Source organism: Biomphalaria glabrata, chromosome 16, assembly GCF_947242115.1.
Source record: "Biomphalaria glabrata chromosome 16, xgBioGlab47.1, whole genome shotgun sequence".
Classification (NCBI taxonomy): domain Eukaryota; kingdom Metazoa; phylum Mollusca; class Gastropoda; family Planorbidae; genus Biomphalaria; species Biomphalaria glabrata.
Window position 1 is genome coordinate 3,675,398 of NC_074726.1, and position 25,506 is coordinate 3,700,903.

At 37.4% G+C, this 25,506-nt stretch overlaps 1 protein-coding gene across 3 annotated transcripts; it reads left to right on the forward strand.

Moving 5' to 3' along the window:
* LOC106064083 (uncharacterized) lies at positions 1-24,717 on the forward strand. 3 transcript variants are annotated; one of them, XM_056014504.1, is made up of 12 exons: positions 1-107; positions 10,692-10,790; positions 11,803-11,920; positions 13,468-13,566; positions 14,523-14,767; positions 16,214-16,268; positions 18,375-18,434; positions 20,955-21,011; positions 21,799-21,834; positions 23,053-23,082; positions 23,193-23,222; positions 24,580-24,717. In XM_056014504.1, exons 2-12 carry the CDS (start codon positions 10,692-10,694, stop codon positions 24,621-24,623), a joined length of 873 nt encoding a protein of 290 aa, XP_055870479.1. In that variant the 5' UTR covers positions 1-107; the 3' UTR covers positions 24,624-24,717. The 3 variants fall into 3 exon arrangements, with proteins under 3 accessions (XP_055870479.1, XP_055870480.1, XP_055870481.1); XM_056014505.1 differs by lacking the exon at positions 1-107 and adding an exon at positions 4,917-4,990; XM_056014506.1 differs by lacking the exon at positions 1-107 and adding an exon at positions 10,123-10,208.
* Positions 24,718-25,506: the final 789 nt, after the last annotated feature.

A 25,506-nucleotide genomic window follows, 5' to 3' on the forward strand; every position in this document is an offset into this window, starting at 1 on the left:
AGAGTGACAGTGTTGTTATCGACAATGAATGATTGTGCAAAGTTTCTACTATATCAAGAAGTGGGAGAAACAATCTGTGTAAACATCCTGCCAGACAGATTGACAAAGTGAGTTGTTTATTTTTTTGTAACAAAATGTTTTACGTACAATGAAATGTCTGTTGTGAATGTGCTAATATTTCCAGCATGGCTCGATTAGTTTTTATCACAATCAACTTTCAAGTGGGAACCTAACCTCCTACTCAAGTACTTAGGCGCATTGGGACATGCCTTCGCTATGATGTAGTCTGCAGTGATGCTAAACCTAATTTGACCTGCGGGCCATTTTAACTTTTGACACGCATGTCGCGGGCCACATCATCAAAAAGGCACACAAAATGAAATCAAAATTCATCTGAAACTATTTGAAACTATTGGATCTAGTACTTACATTTAATAGAATATTTAAAGTCATTTTTTAAGCGTCTAAAATGGCTTTATGTCTCTACTTAAAATGTGAGCAACATTGTAGCTACCTTTACCACCAGCTTATTTTCTTGTCTCCTTTTGGTAAATATTCCCATCGATCCGCCAATCTTTAAGCGTAGTTTAACAAATCTTTTATACGCGGTCCAAATAAAGAAAGCCTTCATATTTGTTTTATAATGCTGCTGTATGCAGCCAGACTTTCTTTACAAAACAAATATGTTGGCTTACATGCATGCTTCACAAAAGTAGATCCATTCACTTTTTCTGGTAGATTCTACATTTAGAGTTCCATCTCATAAAATCGTAAAGTCACACTCGTTAAAGGTCATGGTACCAATCAAACAAAGAAAAAAAATGAGGGGGCCTTATGAAGGTAGAGATACATTTTCAACTTTTGTGCTGACGTTTCTGCGGGCCGGATGGAACCACGTCCGGCCCGCGGGCCGTACTTTGGACATCACTGATGCAGAGTAAATCGGCTTTCAGGCATTTTTGACATGTTATGTTCTCTATTGGAATGTGGCCAGTTTTTTCAGCATCTGATTTTCTTAGGAAATAGTAATAATGGTATGAAGAACTGAGTCGTCTGTCAACAAATGTGTCTAGAAACATTTCAACAGGCATATACGTGGGAAAATGTAGCGATGGAGATAGATAGATATAGATAGATAGATAGATAGATAGATAGATAGATAGATAGATAGATAGATAGATAGATAGATAGATAGATAGAGAGAGAGAGACAGAGAAACAAAAATTGGCCAGTTTTTTCAGCATCTGATTTTCTAAGTGAATCTTAAGATAGATAGATAGATAGATAGATAGATAGATAGATAGATAGATAGATAGATAGATAGATAGATAGATAGATAGATAGATAGATAGATAGATAGATAGAGTGAGAGTTGAATATACCTAAAGGCTAGTAAAGCAACACAAACTATTGCTTATGCCCCCTCCCCCACTTGCTTGGGGTCCATAAAAATTGTTTTTTAGAAATATTTGCAATCATTTTGAAGAAAGTGCACAGCAAAAATTAATTATGTTGAATACAAGAGGCCTCAAATCTGTGATAGCTTTGGGCTTAAAGTCTAAATCCGTTCCTGAACAGAGCAGAGTGAGAGAAAAAATGAGAGAGAGAAAGAGAGATTTGTAGAATGGAGAGAGGGTTGACAAATGACAGAAGAAAAGACAGAATGAGAAAGAGAGAGAGAGAAAGAGAGAGAGTTAAAAAATAGAGATTAAAGATTGACAGAAGAGAGAGAAAAGAAATGAGTGTTAGATAATATTTTAAAAACTTTTAGATTAGTTCAATCATGGGTTCAATGCACTGCTACCGTAAAGATGTTTTCATTAAAAAAAAATAGAAACCAAATGTTCTTTGTTCTATTTTGTTATACTTCATAATTAGTAAATAATCAAAAATTTAAAAAAAATATATAAAATTAAAATTAAAGTAAAAGGATAGCCAGAGTTAATTGCATTTGATGACTTTTACTTTTAGCCATTGACTATATATATTTGAAAAACAAAATTAGAAAGCAAGTCAATACTTCAGAATATGCAGAAACAATGTATAGTAACAACCTATCTTAAAACAATAAATACTTTACATATATCTATACCTATACAAATTCTTTTAATTCTCAAGAGGTAAACTACAATTAAAAATAGGATAAAACCTATACAGCAAACATATTCCACCAAACGCTAGAGTGATAAGTTATAGACCTATCTTAGGGATGACTCCTATGGTTAGAAGACGGGCAAATGACCGTGAATGTATATATGACATCTTGAAAATGCTGATAATGAGAAACATGTATTTGGAATGTCCATTATTCCTTCAAGTTAGAAGTACTGTAAGGGAATTATTGGAAGCAAACTGTGGCAATTATGTAAATGTTAACTTGTCTATTATTTTAAACAAGCTGCCAAAACTAAAAAATAAAATTATACATAACTTTAACTTGATAATTGTTTCCGAATACAGGAATCTTGTTTGGGCTAGCTGGCTCAAATGTCTACATAATAATAAGGTGCTTGATCCTAATCAATTAGAATTGACATTTAGAAAAATAATGGATTTTAGGGTAGAGAATTATCTGGTTTGATTTTCATATACCTGTACAATGCTCATGTAGTTTTCCAGAAATAGGGTGTTTGGGGTCAGGGATATCTGATATTGTGTTGATTGTTCTGGAGTAGAGAATACTTGTATCATTTTTCTGTCTTTAGGGGGTTCATTGGTTAGGTAGTATGTCTTTGATATTAAATAATATTTCTATTACTATTATTATATTTTTAGGTTAATCACTTTTCAATTGTTTATGACTTAATACTTGTGAATTATGATTACTTACAAATAAAAAGATATTTAAAAAAAAAAAAAAAAAAAAACCAGAAAAGAGGCAAGATGGCCCATAAAAGAGGCACATAAAGCCCAAAAAAGAGGCAAAGAAAAGAGGCCTAAGGCCCAAGGATTCCTATGATGAAAAAGCTAAAACTGAATAGCGCAAATTCTGAGGTTTCCTTTTTAAAAATAAAATAAAACCGTTTACTACATGAGAAACAAAAAAGGGGTGAGGTGGAAAAAAATTGAACCTGATTTTTTAAAAACCTAATATTACGATACGTAACTCTCTGTCTCCATAACTATCTCTCGTTCTCTCTCTTTCTTTCTCTGTCTCTCTCCCTCTCTATCTCTGTCTGTCTCTCTTTTTCTCTCTTTTTCTTTATGTTTGTCTGTCTCACTCTGTCTCTGGCTATCTATTTCTCTCTCAGTCTCTCTTTGTGTGTGCGTCTCTCTCTTTCTCTCTCTGTCTCTATCTCTCAGAATGTCTCTCTTTCTCTATGTTTGTCTCTCTATTTGTCTCTCTCAGTCAGTGTCTCTACTTTCATAGCTAGGTACGTAGTACACACAACCTGATTCACCGTCGTGTACAATACTTAATGCTTTATCTTAGTGACATTAGTAGTGGAAAGTAAAGGCGGTTGGTCGTTGTGAGGACCACATGACACCCTCGATAACCTTGATATCATCTGCTGTCTCTCAAAACATCGCCTACATTAATTAATGCAGGTGACTGGCCACATGACACCCTCGTAAACCGTTACAAGTCACTTGCATGAACTCATGCTTTTTACAGAGACATACATACTCAGCATTAATTTAATGGGGAGTAAATAAAGTCCTTATGTCGTTGTGCTGGAGACTCTCGTTAACTGTTAAATTATCTGCTCTTTAGTTTGCATAAACTCAAGCATAGTTTCGATAATTACTCAACTATTTCATATCTTACTTACTGACTTAGTCGGGGTTGGTCATTGTGCTGTCCAGATGACACTCTCGTCTCTCTCTCTCTTTCTCTCTCTCTCTCTCTAGTCATTTGCATGAATTCATGTTTTGTTAAGATTCTTTTTTTTAAACAATGTTGTATATTATTTAGTAATATTTAGTGACATTAGCTTTGGTAAGTAGAGGCGGCTGATCGTTGTGCTGGCCACATGACACCCTAGTTAACCGTTACTTGTCCTGCTTTCTCTCTTACAAGTCTATTTCATTCCTAGTTTTCATTTCGTATGAATTTTTTTGCGTTTATTTATTTTACTACTAATTATAACATTGGCCGACATGTTGAATGCACATTGCAATTATTAAACACAAACATGACATCAGCCAGCACGCAACGTTGGTTGGTATTATGGGTCTATATCCAGTGGCGTAGCTAGGGTGGGGGTAGAAGATGGAGAAAATTTGGAAATCCCCCCGGGACCCCATTTGAGGGGGAGACCCAAAATGAGTGGGAGTTTTTTACGTTAAAAATTAAATATTACGCAAAATGCAGGTCAAGCCCCCGGGGCCTCCAAACGATGGAACATTCCTAGCTACGCCCCTGTCAATATCACGTGCATTATCATGCCATTCATTGAATATAGCAGGGCGAGAGAAGTGAGCGATATTGTTGGTATTAATCCCAGGTAGATAGATGGTGAAAAGGGAAAATAAAAGTTAGACTTAAGGAGGGGGAATAACTAAATGAAAGACAAAAGAGGTAGGCATAGAAGAGTAGCCTTCCCTTGGAGTACTGGCCACCTGACGCCCTCGTTAATTTTTACATTGTAAAAAATTGGAATTACACTTATGGGAGAAACATTGAGAAAGTAAACAGCGTAGGAGGGGGGTTAACTGATGTTGTAGACATGGGGAGTTCATTTCATTTAGCAGAACCAGAGAAAGTGTATCTAAATTTCTTGGAAGTAGACAATATTACTCTCTCTCTCACGTCACATAACCGAGAAACTAGGCCTTATCTTTCTAACTACATCAATTTATTCATTCAAAAAGAAATGACGGTGACGATATATAAATATAGCAAATGTATGAAGTTAGGCAGACGTGAATGAAAGTGAAACCTGTGAAATTCCAGTAGGTTATGAAAATCGATAACGATCACAGTGTTAGTTTTATCTCTACCCAAAACATTTCCTTTCATTGTCAGTAACACCAGTTTAAAAAGAAAGTAAGTGGTTTTCACCTTTTATTTTTGTTTAAATCTACAATTGTATAAACGTTAGTTTTAACTTTTTAGCGTTGACCTTTCATTGTAATCGTAATGTAAACTACAAATAAACAATAGGGTGTCAGAGGTTTGCGTTTCAATTTATATCTCTCAATTTGTTGCTGGATCGATCGGTTCGTTTCCAATGTTTAGATTCATCAACTTACCTTGTGAACGTATTCTGTGGCATTTTACGTCTCGTGAGACGATCTTTTCCCTTTGCAACTTCTTGTGTGACTAAAGAGGCCAATCCTTGATACACAGCTGCGATCACAGGTTGGGCATATAAAATCACCAGGCGCCATTGCATTTTCACCCTTCTTTCTGCTTCTGTTGTGTATGACATCTGCAATCTGTGACCCTTCCTTTATGCTCTCTCTCCATGTGGATCTGTCCAGTGCCACCTCTTCCCAGTTGCCAGTGTCGATTTTGAAGAGCCTCATGTCGCGTTTGCATACATCCGTATAACGTAAAAGTGGGCGACCAGCGGCTCTCCTGCCTTCAATTAGATCGCCATACAGGATGTCCTGTGGAAGTCGACCTACTGGCATTCTACGAACGTGGCCAAGCCAGCCAAGGCGTCTGCTGCTGATAACAGAGCGGATGTCCTGGCATCCTGCTCTATGTAGCACTTCCTCATTTGTTATCTTATCTTGCCACCTTATTTTAAAGATCCGCCTTAGGCATCGGAGGTGGAAGACATTCAGCTTTTTTTCCTGCCATGAGTAGGTTGACCATGTTTCACTTCCGTACAGCAAGGTGCTCAACACACAGGTCCGGTAGACTAGGGCTTTAGCACTGCTAGTCAGCAATATGTTGTCCCAGACTCTTTTCTGCAACCGTGACATGGTGGCCATTGCCTTGGCTATCCTGTTGTTTATGTCTTTATCCAGTAGAGTGTTGTTGGATATGATGGAGCCAAGGTAACAAAAGTGATCAACAATTTCTAGTGGTTGGCCATTAATGCTTACTTGAGGTGCAGTGTTTGTGTTTTGGACAAGTATCTTAGTCTTGCTTTGACTGATGTTTAAGCCGAACTTCTGGCAAGCAGCAGATAGTTTGTCAACCATGGACTGTAGCTGAATATCAGAATCAGCCACAATAGCTGCATCATCAGCATACAGGAGTTCCCTGACGAGTAGCTTCCTAACCTTGGTTTTTGCCCGCAGCCTTGATACATTAAATAGTTTTCCAGAGGATCTTGTATGGAGAAACACACCTTCGTTTATGTCGCTGTACGCATAATGCAGTAGACAGGAGAAGAATATGCCAAACAGAGTAGGTGCGAGCACACATCCCTGCTTGACACCACTGCAAACCTCAAAAGGTGCTGATTGGGCTCCATTGAATTTGACATTACATTTAGTTTCCTCGTGAAAACATTCAATTAACTTCAGTAGTTTGGGAGGGCAACCTATTTTCCTCAGGAGTTTGAAAAGGCCACTTCTGCTGACCATGTCAAAAGCTTTAGTCAGATCGACAAAAACAATGTAAAGGGGTCTGTCTCTCTCTCTGAATTTCTCCTGCAGTAGTCGTAGAGAAGATATCATGTCTATAGTGGACCTACCACTCCTGAATCCACACTGAGACTCTGGGTAGACTCTAGAAGCTATCACTTGCAGCCTGGATAGTGCCACTCTAGCAAAGATCTTGCCCACTATACTGAGGAGAGAGATACCCCTATAGTTGTTGCAATCACTCCGATCCCCTTTGTTCTTGTATATTGTGACTATAGTTGCGTCACGCATGTCCTGTGGGACATGACCTGTTTCCCAACAGCGGCAGAGGAGAATATAGAGTTCAGGGAGCAGGAGTGATTCGTTGACTTTCACTACTTCCACTGGGATACCATCACTCCCAGGAGATTTTCTATTTTTTAAGCAGTTAATGGCTTTTTTGAGGTCACTAAGGCTCGGAAGCTCATCTAGGCATTCCAGTACTGGAAGATCTGGTAGAGAAGCCAGGGCGACATCGTCTACTGTATTCTGTGTGGCATAGACTTCGAGGTAGTGTTCTGTCCATCGTTCTAGCTGCTTGGTTTGATCTGTAATTTTTTCTCCTGATTTGGATAGAAGGGGGGCAGGCTTAGACACTGCTGGACCCAGGGCCGCTTTAATGACATCAAATAGAGCTTTGCTATTTCCTGAGTGGAGACTGTCTTGGATTCTGTTGCAGGTATCCCTCCAGAAGTTGTTAGCACATTTTCTAGCCATTTGTTTTGCCTCTTTATTAGCACTTTTGAAGGCCTCCAGAGATTTTGGATTAGGCTTTGTCTTGTGAGCGAGGTGTGCAGATCGTTTTTTCTCGATGCAAGGTTCCATATGTGCTAGATTCGCCTCAAACCAGTCTACATTTTTGTGTTTTTGAGGCCCAAAGGCGGTGATTGCCGAACTGTAGATTACGTCTCTTAATTTCTCCCATCTGATCGAGATGTCTTCTTCATCACTTAACGAGGGGATTGAACTGTTCAGGAGCTCGCCAAAGAGTGCACACTTCTCTGGGTCACCTACATGGTTGACGTTAATTCGCCTAGTTCTGGGTTGAGTGGAAGTGTAAGCCTTCTTGAGAAGTAGTTTGATTTTGCTTAGCACTAGTGAATGGTCTGAGTTGCAGTCCGCACTATGGTATGAACGGGTGTGGATGACACTTTTCAGATCCATCCTTCGGGTGATGCAGAGGTCAAGCTGGTGCCACCTTTTTGAGCGTGGGTGCTGCCAAGAGACTTTATGGCGTTCCTTGCCAGAGAAGAATGTATTTGTTACACACAGTTCATGAGAGCTACAGAACTCAAGTAGCCTTTGGCCATTGTCATTTATTTTGCCAACACCATGAGGTCCCAAGCATTTTGGCCATGCATCATTTCCATCACCAACACGGGCATTAAAGTCTCCATTTATATAGAGGTGCTCGGACTTTGGAATACTTTTAATTACGTCCTCTAGAGCTTGAAAGAATCTGTCTTTGTCCTCTTCTGGTGCAGCAAGGGTTGGTGAGTAAGCACAGATTATATTAACTTTGCCTTGCGGTGATGCAAATTTCATGTGTGCTACTCTTTCATTGCCAATGGGAAACATTGCAATGCAGGGGACGAGACTGTTTCTTATTGCAAAGCCGACGCCATGTATTCTAGGGCTTTGTTCTGGTTTTCCTTGCCAGTAGAATGTATAGTTGCTTTCTGTAAGAGATCCACTGTCTGCCAGTCTGGTTTCTTGCAGGCAGGCCACATCAATGTTTAGTCTGCTGAGTTCTCTGTCGATGATAGCTGTTTGTCGCATGTCGGTGACGAGTTCATGGTCAGTATTGAAGCCAGGACACATTGTCCGTATGTTCCAGCTTGCTAAACGCATTAATGTTGAGGGTTTTCTTTTCATTTTATTTGCAGGTGCGGGTGAGCAGCTTGCTTTTTGATTTTGTCTTAGCACCAAGCACCCAGTGGTGCGGCAAGCTGTGGCGGGATAGCACTTTATTGTCCGAGGGCTGCTCGGCTTAAGGCAGGCAGTAGCTATCCAGTGAGGCTAAAAAGCCCCTCCTACCGTCAAGAGTGGTCCCTGGCGTTCCAGCTTACGCCAATCGGCTAGGAACTTATCACCGGTAACTACCACTCTCCGTGTTTTTTCAAAGACATTACTGTCAGAGATGGAGTGACCTCTCCATTGCTGGGGGAAAGCCTGGGCGGTAAATTTGCGAGTGCTGGGCTGCCCACACGTCAGCACCCGCCTCTCTTCCATACTGACCGGGTCCAAAGGGATGGCGAGCCATCACAATTTGGGGACAGGTGGCTGCAGGAGTTTGCCAGAGAGCAGTAGTCTTACTACTGTCCCCCCGCCTACGGGGCTCCAGGACCGGATTTTCTGTTAGGGTTTACTCCCTTAGCCTTAGACCTTACAGGGACACACACACAAGGCAGTGCGGCTATTGACCTATAGCTAGGGGTTTGGTTTGTGGGCAACAGGGCGTGTCCGCACGCCGACGGGCCATGCCTGCCTCACATCTTGGGGCCAAACCTCCTCCGAGACCCTTGCAGTTTAGCCTGAGGCTTCGCAGCCTCAGTTTCCATCTGCCACCACGAGGAGGTACTGCATAGGACATGCTGTGGAGAGGCTATGTACTGGCAAGAGAGACTTACAAAGTTGCTCCCCTTTCACAAATGCTAGCCAGCGGTGGCAACAAGTTAAGCTACCACACTAGACGCTTCACACAGCCATTGGACAGATGAACGTATGTAGACCTAGATAATCGTTATCAGAGTAGGCCTACTTTTAAAAACGTCAGAAGGATTGGATGTTGAAGTCAAAGTAATAAGCGAATAATATAAGCTGACCACCCTTCTTCCACTAAGTTCCTCTTTCAGACCTATTTGCACAGGGCCGGTCCTACAGGTTGCGGGGCCCTATGCGAAACGGATTACGCGGGGCCTATTTTGCATTGTAATAAGGATAATAAGTGAAAATTAAGATTTTGTATTCGAAAATAAATTCGCCTTTGCATTTTATTTATAGTTTACTAAGTAAAAAATCACTGTCAAATTTACTTTACAAACCATCTAGAGTCTAGAGTAGATAGTAGTTTTCCAACAAAAAGCCGATAAACATTCAGATCTGCCTTTTAGATTTACTATCGACTAGCAAAATATCGCTTTTTTTTTTCGAAGAGGTCGAGATAGATTTAGATTTATATTCGTATGTCAGTGACTATTAAAGTAAAATAAGTATTAGAACTTCTTGTTTTGGTTAAAAATTGGCTTATTATTACATTTTTATTAAATGAAAGCCGTTTTGTTTTTTTGTTGTTTTTTTTAATCGCGAGTAGGATTGGCGTTTTCCATATTGAATGACACCCCGAAATTACAATTGTGTCTGTTTTAAGGAGATTTGCATCCGTTTTCAGAAGATTTTATAAGTTCAGGAGATTATCATGACTTTTCTTATATTTTATAATTTCAGGAGAATTCCAGTAACCCTTTAATAATAAGTTAAAATCGTTTAATTTAGTAATTTACACCTAGAATTCGCATCGCGCGGGGCCTATGAAAGTGCGGGGCCCACTGCGGCCGAATAGGTTGCAGTTACTTAAGACCTGCTCTGTATTTGCAGATGATTGTAAAGGTCGACGGTAAACGAGGGTGCAATGTGGCCAGCACAACCACCAACCGCCTTGACGTTTCCGATGCTATTGCCAGGTACCACTAAAAAAAGAGAGCCCAGATCACCATAAATAAAAAAAAAAATAATTAAAAAAGAGAATTGGTTTCTATTGACTATTTATGTTTAGTGCTGGAGTCGCCTGTAGTTACCTATGGGCAACAAAAGGTATAGTTTAGGCCCCCACCACACTTTCATGGGTGCTCAAATAAAAAAAGATTCGAGTGATAAGTACTCTAGAATGGCTAGATGAAGCCATGGGAGTAACCAGTGAGGTATTGTAAGTGACCCCATATCTAAAATAGCTTAGGTTCTCTTTAATTCTGAATACGGCCCTGTTTATGTGTTTTTGAAATTGATCACATTTCTATTTTAATAAGGCTGTTATGAAATTTCGAAAAAAAATTTTTTTTATTCAAGATAAATATTTATTTATGTTTAACATAATTTGAACATAGAGAGGAAATTAATTTTAATGTTTTTTTTTTCAATTGTAGGCCTACTCTTTGTTTTTTCTTCAGATGAGAACATTTAAAGAAGTCAAAACCTTAGCCATTGAACTAGAAACTCTTGAAGAAATAAAACTAAAACTTGAAAAGATTGCGGTGGATATAAGCAAAGTAAGTCTCGCTATTAACACACAAGAATCTATTGTCTACAATGTAGTATTTGAATGCATATCTTTTTTAAACAGATGATAACAGATGCTAGCCAGCGGTTACAATAGAAATAATGCTGCCACACTAGATGATTCACACAGCCATTTAGCAGACAACAAAAAAAAAATTACATTTAAAGAAGGCCACACAGTTTGGATCAGCGCCTCAAAGTATCTACGAAAACTATACTACAGTATCTAGGAGAAATGTTTCCTTACAGCCTTGAAGTGCTGAACAAACACAGCAAATATAGAGACTACCAGAGGCCGCGAGAGACTACCCGAGGCCGCAAGAGACTACTAAAAGGTGCTAGCCACTATCAGACGTTCCCACATCTGCTTGTCTGCCCGTACGTGTTGTGTTTGGTTGAGAGACATTGTACTTAGCAGAGTCTTGTTGCACGTGTCACGGTTGTCAAGAGAGACCAGATGACCATAAAGACAGAGCACTTGTGTATTACGCAAACAAACAAATCACCAGTCCTGTCGACAAGCCTGTTGACTTCTGATGGATACGTTTAGTAGCTGCGATATTTAGTCTGTTTATAGTTGATATATATATATATATATTTGTATAAATTCGCAATGTAGTGAAGTAAGTCTTCTCATATTTGTATTGTACATGAGTACTCGATGACCAGATTTTGACTGATTTAAGGCAACGCGTTCCATTCTCTTGTGGCACTATGGAATAATTATGATCCTCTTTGTATAATGCATTGGTAGATATATGTATGGTGTACTTTTGTGTCCTTTTGAGTATTTTATTAGGTCTTCTTTTTCTGATTGTAAATATGGCTTAGTGTTTTATGTATTATTGCTACTTGAGATTTAAATGATTCGAACTAGTTTTTAAGGTCAAATGTTCTAGGTTAAAGCACATGTTATCGTTGCGAAAAAGTTATCTAAGCAGCTATTCCATTAAGCTTTTGAAAGCATAACATGTAAATATTTTGTGTATTTATAACTTTTAGGTCCTGGAAGAAGGGAGAGAATGGATTAATGAAAAAAGTAACTTATCGTTCTTGGAAATCAAAAACACAGTTTCATTTGAAGTGTGTCGCTGTAAAGAGAGATGTTTAAATGTAGCAGGTTAGTCAAGTTTGTAACCTTTTCCAACTAGGAGTTCATTGGTCGAGAGAAGGGGAGAGGGAAGCAGATATAGAGGGAAGATAGATAGATAGATGGATAGATAGATAGATAGATAGATAGATAGATAGATAGATAGATAGATAGATAGATAGATAGATAGATAGATAGAGAAAGAGAGAGAAGATATATATATATATATATATATATAGATAGATAGAGAGTAAGAGAGAGAGAGAGAGAGAAAGAGCGAGAGAGAGAGAGAGAGAGAGAGAGAGAGAGAGGTTTAGTTGGCTTAAAAATATTTGACATAAAAATAAACGAAAGCTAATAGCATCACCCCCCAAAAAAAAAAAAAAAAACCTTTGTAATTATTATCGAAATATGAATAAAATATTGTTACGTATTTCTGAATCTTCTGGCTAAATGTACTAGTAGGCACACAAATAAAAACACTGCAAAGAACTTGACGACTAAACTTTCAGCTTCATATAACTTTAATGACTATTAACTCTAACAATTCGTCACTGTAACATGTAGCGTAGAAGACTGTACAATATCTGTCAGTTTACAGTTAGCTATACTTCGTTGCAATTCATCTCTTCACTTCGTTGCAATTCATCTCTTCTCAAGTTGCATCGAGCCGTATTCCACAGAACAGACCGAAGCTGAACCAAGTCGTACTCAAGTCTATCGAATCAGAGCTGCACACGTCTTACATCGACTGTATCGACTGTAACGGCTCAAGTCCACTGTAGTTCGCTGTATAGACTTTAACGACAGTAGTCCACTCCAGTTAACTCTACCCTAGTTAACTTGCATCGAGTCGTACACATTTCTCTTCCACTACAGCCGCACACGTCTTACATCGTCTGTATCGACTGTAACGGCTCACTCACGACTGACTTTCACATTAACTTTCTGGCTTATATAGAGTACCTAATCGCTCCTCCAAAGTTGCACAAACACTGCTAGTATCCTCTGGAACAACACATGAGGAAACGTCACATCCTGTCTTTGTTTTTTACTTGTAGATTCCAGAGAACACCTGCTGCAGTGTCATCAAGCCGGGGTCACAAGTTGTGACCTCTATCTGTCACTGTTCATTAGTAACTGCCTCCTTCTTAGATCTGTTTGTCCCCTGGAACAACACGTGAGGACACGTCACATCCTGTCTTTGTTTTTTACTTGTAGATTCCAGAGAACACTCGCTGCTGTGTCATCTCACGGCGTCATACGTTGACCTCTACCTATCACTGTTCATTTGTAACAATATGTATTTATTTGTTAACAACAGAATAACACTTTATAGATATATAACTGTATGCCCAGCAATATGCCGTACTCTATAGACTTTTGTATGCTTTTTGAACTGCCGTTAATATGTTTTTGGGTTCGAATCCTTCCCGCCGCCAACCCTGTAGAAAACGTGGGCGAGGACGAAATTATCATCATTTGATGTGGAACATCCCAGACTGGCACAAGCAACTCAAAGTATACCTTTAAGTATTAAAAAATACTTGTAATTCTACTCTACGTAATAATTTCAGGCTACCAAAACAATGCGATGTCTAGTCAGATGACCACCACACAGAATACTGCGATAGAGGGGAGTGTTGTTGACAGGCCAGTCAGCTGCACGTGCTCAGGTAGATGTCTTTTGATTACTTTTTTTGTGTGTGTTTTTAAATAAGCCTGCCATTTTCGTTATTTTAACATTTTCTTTTGTTTTCTTTCGTGTGATATAGGGGGAGGAGGGGATGGGGTAGGCCTTTAAACAACTTCTGTGTTTCCTTACCTCTGCTTTTGTTGGTCAGTCTCCAGGGGGATAGATCATTGTTTTGTTTTTTTTTTTAACAAAGCTCATCTTATCTTTTATAATACAGGCGTTTTTTTTTCAAAAAAGAAGATGAATACGTCCTACGAGTCAAGCATTTGTGTCGAATGACTCTGTCTTTCTGGTGAACCATTTTGAACTTCCCAAGAATAAAAAAAAATACCAACTCATTATTTAAATAAGGGTAATTAGTTACTTTTGTTTGATATCGAAAAAGAAAATAAATATTACAGTATTGAGATATATGGAAGTAAATATGGAGTTCTTCTCCTTCTCTATTTCTAGATCTAGGCTAAGACTTAGATCTTGAATCTGTATTTAGATCTAAAACTAGGTCTAGATCTGGCTAGATCTATGTCTAGTTTGTATGACAAATGACAATGGAGATGTTAATTTTTATTTCAGAGGGGAATGTCTTGTTGACAACCTTAAAAGTGGGTCAAGAATATTTTTTTTTCGTCTTGCCAATTTATCTAATTTTGTTAGAAGAATAAATCTTTTTTAGTTTCTCTTTATTACAATGTAACATGTTTTTAATTTTGAATGCATGGATAATGTTAATAATTATCATTTTAAAAAATATAAGTGTACGCTAAATAAATATATGGAAATGCTGTGGTTGATGGGTAAAGTACTTGGAAAAGAAAGTCCCGTGTTCGAATCCTTGTGAAGACTCTAGGTGGACCACATCGGTGGTCGATTTTGAGTTTTTGTGATTCATACAAACTGTCTTTGTAACATTTTTTTTTCTATTTCATGTTGAACCAGACAAAAGGAATGACCAAGGAGTAAATGAAGCGAACAACACATTAAAAGTAACACACATGAAAAAGTCAAAATCTCTAAGAAAAAAAGTGCAAGAAACAGAACAAACTTTAAATCAAAGAACCGAACAGATCCTGATCGAACTTCAAAATGCTAGTAGTTTTATGTCTCTTTTACAAACTCAAGCAGAAGATATATGTAGAGAATTGAATGACCTTAAAGAAAACAGATATACTCTAGATAACAAGGTAATGCGTTTATATTCTCAAGTAATTAGCACAATCTTCTTGAGTACATCAGTTTCAATATATTGCTAAATTGAAAAGAATATTTTACAATGGCTACAATGGACCTCGTTCACTAAAATGAACGGTCACGTGATAGCATCGATAAAACAACCAACAAAAATTGTCACGTGATAACCATTGTTCATTAAAATTAGATCGTAATTTGTATAGCTGAAATAGTGAATCACGTGGCTTAATGTTTGTTTACCATTGGTGAATGATGTCCATTCTATAGTGGCGTCTTCCACATTATGTCCCTGTTGTGAAATTCTTGTGTTGCGGTATACTGTTAAGATATTTTTGTGATGTGGTTAGCCCAATGTTAACTCTTTCTCTCCTAATTGACGGTATCATCGTTGATTCGACCCCATTAAATTTAACTAATGTTTAATTTTGAAAACTTTATTTTGTGTTTATATAAAAAGAGCATGCATTCCGCTTCAATTCTATACTAAAAACAACAACATTTTCTGATAACAAACGACAAAGCCATTGAAGCTTACTTATAACAGGGGAGTGAAATAGTATTGAAATGTGGAAAAATAATTACGGAGAGAAAGAGTTAAAATATTCATTTCTTACGAAACGCATGCTATACCTATGATATTCTATTCTATGATATTCTATGATGTGACGATAATCTGGTATTTTTGTATGCTCAGGGCGTATTTAGTTATGTAGAGGACCGGGAAGGACCATTTTTTGGAGGTCACTATACTTTTTTTTCAAAATCTTTAATAGAAATCCACTAATAAATATAATATTTATATCTAAAAGCATGCCAAATTATAAAAAAAAATGATTACTTCTAAATTAAATTTCATTTTCCTTCGTTTAAAAAATAAAATTATTTAGTAAGCTTAATATAGTAACACTAAATTAAAATTTTTAGAATTTTTCTCAATGTAGTATATCATGGGGCACTACCAATGCACACTTTAAGTGGAAACTTTTTAAATTAATACAGTATATAGATACCGAGGCCAGTCGCAGACGGCGAAAATAAATTTTGATCGACCACCTGCGGTCAACGGATGGCTGCCTGGTCGTGAGGTTTGTGCGCTGGACTGTCGTTCGGATTTATCGATGGTCGAGGGTTCAAATCCTGCCCTCTCCCATCCCCCGTCGTCCTGCGGGAGGTTTGGACTAGGAAGTAAACTATCTTCAACTCTGAAGGAACATCCGAAACATGTAAAACATTTTACAAACAAACGGTTATGCTTGCTCGGGATGTGGCAAAATATGTAGGTCACAGCTGGGGCTGCGCATCCACGGGAAATACTGCATAACTTACCAATCTTCGGACTCGAAGACAAGCCTTAAATATATATATATATATATATATATATATATATATATATATATATATATTTGTTTATTTATTTATTTATTAATATAATGTTTCAGATTAACGCACTGGACAGAAAGTTGGAGGAACATTTAGCATTGCACTTTGAATCTGGTTTGTATTTAGTTCCGTATTAGTCTAGACTTCTGTCAAATGTTATCAATGTTATAAGAAAGTAATGTATTGAAATCTTTACCTAAAAAGTAACAAAATATTTACTCTATTAGCGCTCACAGCATCACTACAATAGAATAACACAATTTTGTTTGTTTCTGCTATATAGAGGAAGTATGAAATGTCTAAGGATATTTACAAGTCATCTTCATAAATGAGGCGCGGTGGGTAAAGCTTGGTTTCTGAAACAGGGGTATCCTGGTTTGAATCCTGATGAAGACTGGAATTTTGTATTTCACCATCTTTGAGCGCCTCTTAGTCAGGGCCGGTCCTACAGGTTGCGGGGTCCTATGCGAAATGGATTGCGCGGGACCCAGTCTGCGTAGGGATAAGGATAATTGGTGAAAATTAAGATTTTGTATTAGAAAATAAATTCATCTTTGCATTTTATCCATACTTTACTAAGTACAATATCACTGTCAAATTAACTTTACGAGCCATCTACAGTAGATAGTAGTTTTCCAACAAATAAACAATTCAGATCTGTCTTTTAGATTTACTATCGATTAGCAAAATATCGCTTTTGTTATATTTGTTGAGAGGTCGGAAAGATTTAGACTTATATACCAGTGTCTTAAGTATTTGAACATTTTCGTATATTTTGCAATTTCAGGAGAATTCCAGGAACCCTTTAATAATAAGTTAAAATGGTTTAATTTAACTATTTGCAACTATAATTCGCGCGGGGCCTATGAAAGTGCGGGGCCCACTGCAGCCGCATAGGTTGCAGTGGCCTAAGACCGGCCCTGCACTTAGTCCTTCCACCTCTGATAGGTAGCCTACCTGTTATTAGTTGGGGAAAAGTAAAGGCGGTCTTAAGATGTTCTGGCCACATGACACTCTCGTTAACTGTGGGGTATTGTAAAGGCGGTCTTTACATGTGCTGGCCATATGACACTCTCGTTAAGTGTGGGGTATTGTAAAGGCGGTTGGTCGTTGTGCTGGCCACATGACACCCTCGTTAACTGTGGGCCACAGAAACAGATGAAATTTACGTCATCTGCCGTATGGATCTTAATGTATGAAAGATGAAATTTACGTCATCTGCCCTATGAATCTGAATGTCTGAAAGATGAAATTTACGTCATCTGCCCTATGAATCTTAATGTCTGAAAGATGAAATTTACGTCATCTGCCCTATGAATCTGAATGTCTGAAAGATGAATTTTACGTCATCTGCCCTATGAATCTTAATGTCTGAAAGATGAAATTTACGTCATCTGCCCTATGAATCTGAATGTCTGAAAGATGAAATTTACGTCATCTGCCCTATGAATCTTAATGTCTGAAAGATGAAATTTACGTCATCTGCCCTATGAATCTGAATGTCTGAAAGATGAAATTTACGTCATCTGCCCTATGAATCTTAATGTCTGAAAGATGAAATTTACGTCATCTGCCCTATGAATCTTAATGTCTGAAAGATGAAATTTACGTCATCTGCCCTATAAATCTGAATGTCTGAAAGATGAAATTTACGTCATCTGCCCTATGAATCTTAATGTCTGAAAGATGAAATTTACGTCATCTGCCCTATGAATCTTAATGTCTGAAAGATGAAATTTACGTCATCTGCCCTATGAATCTGAATGTCTGAAAGATGAAATTTACGTCATCTGCCCTATGAATCTTAATGTCTGAAAGATGAAATTTACGCTGTTTTTGTTTTCAAGTTTTACTTCGGCTGTAAGATGGTCTAAAATTATTGTTGTTATTGTTAACAACACTATAAAGAGGTTATTGGAAATGACCTTAACAACTCAAGAAAGAGATTGACATCGATAAATATATAGCGCCTGATATAAAGCGCTTTCGAGGGGCACTTATTTTACAACATCCTCCTGTAAACCAAGATAAATTTAATTTTGAAAACTTTCTAGGATTGTTTATTTTAATTTTTTTTATACAATCACATTTATTTAGATTCTAGAATGTGTACATTTTCTTAAAGTTTATTTTCATTTATATATATTTACATGACGCTCTATACACTTGCCAACTTTTAAGAGCAAAAAAATATTGTGAGTTGTTTTTTTTTTCTTTCAGGGAAAGCAGTTGGAATACAAAAGAGTCAGAGATATCATAATATGGGAACCCTTGAACTCGGTAAGTTAAAGCGACATCCTTGTGAACCAAAACTGGTGTTTTAAATTTGATTACTGAAACAAATGCTGAATAAATATTACCTTAATATAGCAGCTCAAAACGTTATTACGAAAAAATGGAAGAAAATATGTCAAAGGTAGATCCTTTAGGAGGCGAGGTGGCTGAATGATAAAGTTTGGCTTTCGCGTTCAAATCTCGGTGAAGACTGGGATTCTTAACTCTAATGTTATTGACAATAATGTCAAATGACATTATTTGGTCGTTGTGCTGGCCACATAACACCATAGTTAACTGTCGGCCATATAAAAGGTCTAAAAGGGAAACTAGATAGATTCTTCATATTGACTCAAATCACAGACTTCTAAACCGGTGACATCGTTGTGCTGCAACTTACTGGAACCCGAGTCTTCTTCCAGTGAAATTTTGCTTAAGGGACGATTGGGACAGGAAAACGAGAGAGGGAGACAACTGGTCCATGTGCGGCACTAGGTCTGTTTTTGTACGGGAACAAGGCGACCTTACAACTCACTGCTCGCTTCCTCTTCCGTGCTCTAGGGGAGTAATTCTCAGCATGGTTCGTTACTAATGGGGTTTCTGATTCTTGTAAAGAAAAGGAAGCTGATTTGAATGTAATGGTTTGAGAAAGCGATTCTGGAAAGAATGAAGTCGGAGGTCTTGGTGGGTCACGTAATCTCTTCGCCTTCCACGTCTGTTTCTTTTGGTCACAGATGTTTTATCCCGCGGCCTTCGTATGTGATCACCCTCTGCCAGGTGCTCTCTTCTATGTCATTTAAAGCAAATTGACCCCTAAACTGGAGTTTGAAGCGTTTCCGGTGGACACCTTTATTACGCAACAATCTTTCAGCTCACCAAACAAAGAAACAAAAACTGGACACTCACACAAAATGAAGAGAATATTAACTATTACAGTTACAACAGGAACAAAAAAAAAAGCAACCTCTTGGGTTACGGTGGGACCCACCTTGATATTTTAAGGGCTTAGTATTTTATTATTCCCACAACTGTATAATACTTCACCCAAAGGCCTTGGAAGTACGCGTATTCCATGCTTAGAGACGCTGATGTAAATCACACAAGGTTACATGTTTCTTAAGTCATGTTTCAGAAGTCCCCAATCGGTTCCAAACCTAGTCCACAAATCATTGTGAAAGGACATCTCCCTAATGTTGTTGACCACTTTACTGCCTGGCAGCACAGTGTCCAATAAGGCGCCACTGTCCAGATAATAAGACAGCCGTTTTTAGCAACGACCAACATCACTTTTGGTCGCCTCAAAATGAGAGTATGGTGAAATAGAAATAAAAATTAATGGTTCTCACCACACTTTTGTATGGCTCTGAGACCTGCGTGCTCTATAGAAGAAATTTAAGGCTCCGTCAAAGGTCTCTTCGCTCCATAATGGGCATGCGATGGCAAGACTACATTATAAATAGCTATGTTCTGATGGAGGCTGGTGTGGACAGTATAGAAGCACTAATTTACCATTCAATAGCTGCGCTGGGTCGGACACTTATCCCAAATAGTTGACGACCGCTTGCTAAAGACGATCTTTTATGATGAGTTTAAAGGAGGACGGCGAAGCGCTCCCCCCCCCCTCGTAAGCGATATAAAGATAAACTCAGGCGCCATTTTTTCCCTCCCTTGCATAGTGGACAATGAATGCATGACGCGTAGGACGCAATCATCTTCTTTTTTGAAGTAACCTCTAATATATAAGATAAGATAAGGACAGTAGCTGGCAGCAGTTGGCCTCTGAGAGAGTCAGTTAGAGAGCTCTAACAAAGACTGCGGTACAGACATTTGAGACCCAAAGGAAAACCCTTAAGGAAGATAGACGCACAAGGCGGAAAGAATACTAAAACGAATTTGTCTGCATGAAATGGGGGATAATATGTAGGTCGTAACTGGGTTTTGATTAATTCACATGATCCTTGATGTCTGTAAATAAAGAAACTGTCATTATTATTATTATTATTATAAGTATTTATAATTTTACTTTTTTTTTTTGGTCTTTGAAATTGTAACTAAATCTCAATGAGTAAACGAAATCTATCATTTTGACTTTTTATATATAAATAGTTAACGTATTACTTTCAGACCTAAATATTAATAGCAAACAAAATGTAAAAAGTTTCTTGTCTCTACGATTCACTGTTAACGAGAATGTTATGGGGCCAGCACAACGACCAACCCACATTACGTCAGCAACCTATTAGACTTAGGGGCGTCCTAAAAATCCCGGAATTTAAAATCACTGTCCTCAAATAGAATTCAACCCTGGATTCTTCGGTTCAGAAGCTAAGGGTTTACCACTCAGCCAACACGACCCCCTTTGATATTTATAGTATCTGGTTAATTTGAATAAGCATAAACATTGGCATAGATCAAATGAGGGAATCAATTTTCGTACTAATGATCGATCAACTTAAAACATTTTTGTCTTTACAATTAATATATATTTGATTTCCAAGTTCTTTCTTTTGTTCTTTCTAATGAAAGGGGAAGCTGTGGATGACAAGTGTGACACGAAATTAGATGTCATCAGACAAGAAATAGGTAATTAAACCACCACAACAAAATAGAAACAATTTTAACTCTTTCTCTCCGTAATTATTTACAACATTCTGGTGGAATCAATGCTGTTATCGTCAGTTAGGAGAAAAAGAGTTAATACATGTATAATTGTAATAAAGATATATCTTAAATATTTTGTTTTCTCTTTCATCTGAAAAAAATGTGTATTTTTAAAAAAACTTATATCAACTCACTCTGTCTGTCTGTCTGATTAAATGTGTGTGCACGTTATTTTTCCCAAACCCATTTTCGGATCAAGCTGAAAGTTCGCACACTTATTCATTGGCATAGACAAGACATGAACCAATTTTAAAAGCAACAAATTAGACACCTAATTTCTGGTAACTCATTAACATAATTAATAGCAACAAAGGAAACTAATACTTAAGTATTCACAGATATGGCTACCTTTGTTAGGTTTAGCCCCCTTATACAATTGATAACGCTATTTCTCCCTCACGCATTCACTAATGAAGTTGAGTTATTTATTCTACCTAATAAGACAAGAATTGGTAAACAAGAACACTCAATTAGTCAATTAATTATAGGTAATTAATTATTTTGTTTGATACCGAATAAGGGATATAACTTGTAAGGATGGAATTCTTCCCCTTTAGATAAGCCTTTTTTTTAAAATGTATTTTGCTTGTTTTTTAAATATAGTTCGTCAACCATCTCGTATTTAAATTCCTAAATGTAAGTTTTGATTTACAATAAGCGAGCTTTACAACTTCTGTTCAATCTCTTATTTATTGACGTTTTGTTTCAGAGGACTTGACGATAGAACAATGTGGCAGATTTGTTTGTAAGTGTTTTGTTACTGTGGTAGGCTACTGACCATATTACCAATAGACTTATTAGATGAATTGAGATATGTTGAGATTTATGTTTCGTTATAAGTAGATCGATGAGATCGAGAATAGCACTGTCCTGTGCCGCTGTGAGTTGAACGTTCATAAATATTCCTAGATCCTATCACCATAATTATCACCTATTAACATTAATCAAATCTCACATAACTTATAACAGTTACTGTCGTTCCACAGGCACCATAGCAATGGTGGGGACCTAGGGAGTTTGGGCTCATTAGGGGCTCCTGCATTTTGACATTCGACATCATGTCACGAGATTATGCACTTAATAAATATATGTCTAATGTGTGGGAAACATGCAATTTTGTCACTAATTTACATAATAATTTGAATAACAAGATAACATGGCATTGGTTTTTAATATTTCTTGTAAAAAAAAATTTGGACACTCATTTTCTGGGGACCTGCTTAAGTAGGGGCCCGTTTTGTTTTTTTTTACATTTGGACACCCCTTTCCCCCACACAGGCTACGCCACTGCCTACTAGGTCAAGCCTATTGATCCACCTGATTAACAGTAAATCTTCACAACATTTAGACCAGCCAATAGTTTATCATGTACATCAGTTTGAGCGATTGTGTTGTTTTCAAGTTGAAAGGATTCTTTAATCAGACAGTCATTGTTTAGCCGGTAATGCATAACAATGGTTTTAGACGATTTTGTTCTATTTAATTTACTTACAAGTTTCAGGGCTTTCTTTAGTAACACTCCTGCGCTTTAGTATGGGCGGACGTAGATACAGGGCAGAGTTCCAGCTCGGGGCTATCGTGAATGATGTAAAGTAAAGTAAAGTTCCCCTTTCAGACCTTGTGGTCTATCGGGCAGATGATGTAAATGTCATCTGTTTCTGTGGCCTACGGTTAACGAGGGTGTCATGTGGCCCGCACAACGACCAACCACCTTTACTTTTCCCCACTAACTTCAGGTACACATTAGAGCTGGGTGGACTCAGAGGCGCCCGAAGATCCTGAAGTTAAAAATCCCAGTCTTCACCAGGATTCGAACCCCGGACCCCGGTTCGGAAGATGATGTACATCTCACTAAATTGTTTAATAATTATCATATCACAAAAATAAGTATAAAATCATAGAAATACTTAAAACTAAAAAATATTTAACATGGATGCGATAATTTTAAAATTAATCCTTTCAGGTCCAATGTGTAGTGTATATATCTATGGATGTAAGTATTTTTGAAACCAAATCATTATTTAACAATATACCATAAATTCAGCCTTTATATCTATATTGTATAAATTTGACAAAGCCGTTTTGTTTATCTTTTTCCCATAGTTCGCTACACAGGAAAGAAAGGCGTTATGTGTAAGTTTAATAAGTTACACTACTTCCTAAAGAAAATAAATGTAAAGTCACATTTAAATTGGCATATACAATAATAACAAGGTTTAAAAGACAGTTTGTGTGGAAACACAAACTCAAAATCGGCCCCCCGAAGTGGTCCACCCAGGCAGGTATCAATATTTTCAGAAAGAACGTCAGAATTAAATTCGATCAAAGACAAATGACAGAGAAGAATGGAGAAAGAAGGTTGACAGATCTTGTGTGGTGCCCCAGCGGTCCAGCAAACCAAAGGATAGGGTAAAGTGAATGTGAAGTTAAATGTGAACCTTACCTAACTGATGTCTTATAATGAATATATAATTATCTAATTGCTTTGTAAATGGGCAATCTCTAATTCCTCAGAAAAAAAAATATTTCGTAAAAAAAAAAATCCTTTAATTCAGTGTTCTATCACTACACTGTAGCACGGTAGCTCACGCGATAATATGAATTGTTTTTTTTATTAATTGTTGTTTTAAATTATGTCCTACTTGTATGCATACTAAATATTTTTTTTTCTCTTTGAAAAAAAAAAGTAAACATTTTTTTTCGTGTAAATGTAGTAGTTATTACCTGCCTGGGTGGACCACTTCGGGGGCCGATTTTCAGTTTGTGTTTACACACAAATTGTCTTTGTAACCTTGTTTTATTAGTAAATTAGTAACTTCTTGTCTGGAAACAGTTTTGTAAAGAGACAATATATTACTTTTCTTATAGTTTTAATGTGGGATGTGTAGATACACGATGACTCTTGAGTTCGAGTCCCAAAGTAGACTGACGATTTTCATTTTTGAGATTTGACTCGAGGTGAGGCCTGATGCTGAGTGCCTAACTGTAGCACCAAAGCATCTTCCTAGATACTCCATCCCTCACTGATTGATTTCTGAGCATGCTAAAGATTGTATAGAAGCATGAAAAAAGAGTTATACAAAAGCAAACATATGAAAAAAATAACAAAATTATCAAAGTAGTAGCCCCTTTAAGCCTTGTAATCTATGGGGGCGGATATTGTAAAGGTTAGGGCATGATTACTATGTCCGCCGTCAATTTACGGGGGCGTCTTGTGGTCAGGGGAGCCTTAAAAATTCAAAATTTTAAAATGATGTTTTCCAAAGGAATTTGAGCCTCGGTTTGGAAGCCACAGCGCTTTAACACTCAGCCCCTACGCCTCTTGAGTAGTGTGTCACACTTCTTTTAACTGGATGAGAAATTCTTTTTGTTAGCTATTGGGCTTCGAATCAGTATAGAATTACCTAGTATAATGAGTACATGTTGTTTTGGTATCAAAACATTCATTGAATTAGCTTGCATAATTATTTTTTTAAAATTACTCTTTTAGGCTTGGAATGCTGGAAAGAATATATTTTGAGTTGGTACACTTAAGTGAAGTGGTGTTTGAAAATCAAATCTAGCAATCAAGAATTTGGAGTCTCGATCTTCGACACTTGGTTTTGGTGCTAAACTAATTTAAAAAAATGTAAAGCAGATATCTGTTAAAGTCTGTTAATGATGTCTGTTAAAAGATAAGATAAGATAAAATTTTATTAAAATTGCTGAATGTTCTTTATCTTTGTAATAAATATACAAACTAATTACTGTGGATGGCTGCTTGGTCGTGCGGTTTGCGTGTTGGACTGTCGTTCGGACTTATCCCCCCCCCGCTCCCATCCCCCGTCGTCCAGGTTTGGACTAGGAAGTTTATTATCTTCAACTCTGAAGGAACATCGGAAACACATTTTACTGCATTATTCTTGCATTGTAACAAACGTAACAAGTTACAAACATTGACAAGTTGTACGTTGAAAATATATATAACTTTAGGGCCAACCGTATAGCTTTAAAATCTTATCTTATATAATACAGACGTTACTTCAAAAAAAGAAGATGATTACGTCCTACGCGTCATGCATTTAGTCATGCATATTAACCAATGACTTAAATTCTGCCAAGTCACTGGTTTTCCTGGCTAGCTCAGGCAACCAATTCCATGCTCTAATAGCACTAGGGAAGAAGGAGTATTTGTACAAATTTGTCCTAGCATATGGGACGAGGAATGTGCCTTTATCTTTGTGTCTTTCGGAGTATTTAAAAATGTCATATTTTTCGCTCCTTATTGGAAATAGTTTGTATTGCTTTTTCCATCATGTGCTAAGTCCTTTCATCCTTATGCACCATTTTATAAACTAGTTTAAAAATGTCTTAAGATGTAACTGTGTCTGAACCCTTTATGGCATTACATAAGAAATGAACATCTTCTCTAAGAAAT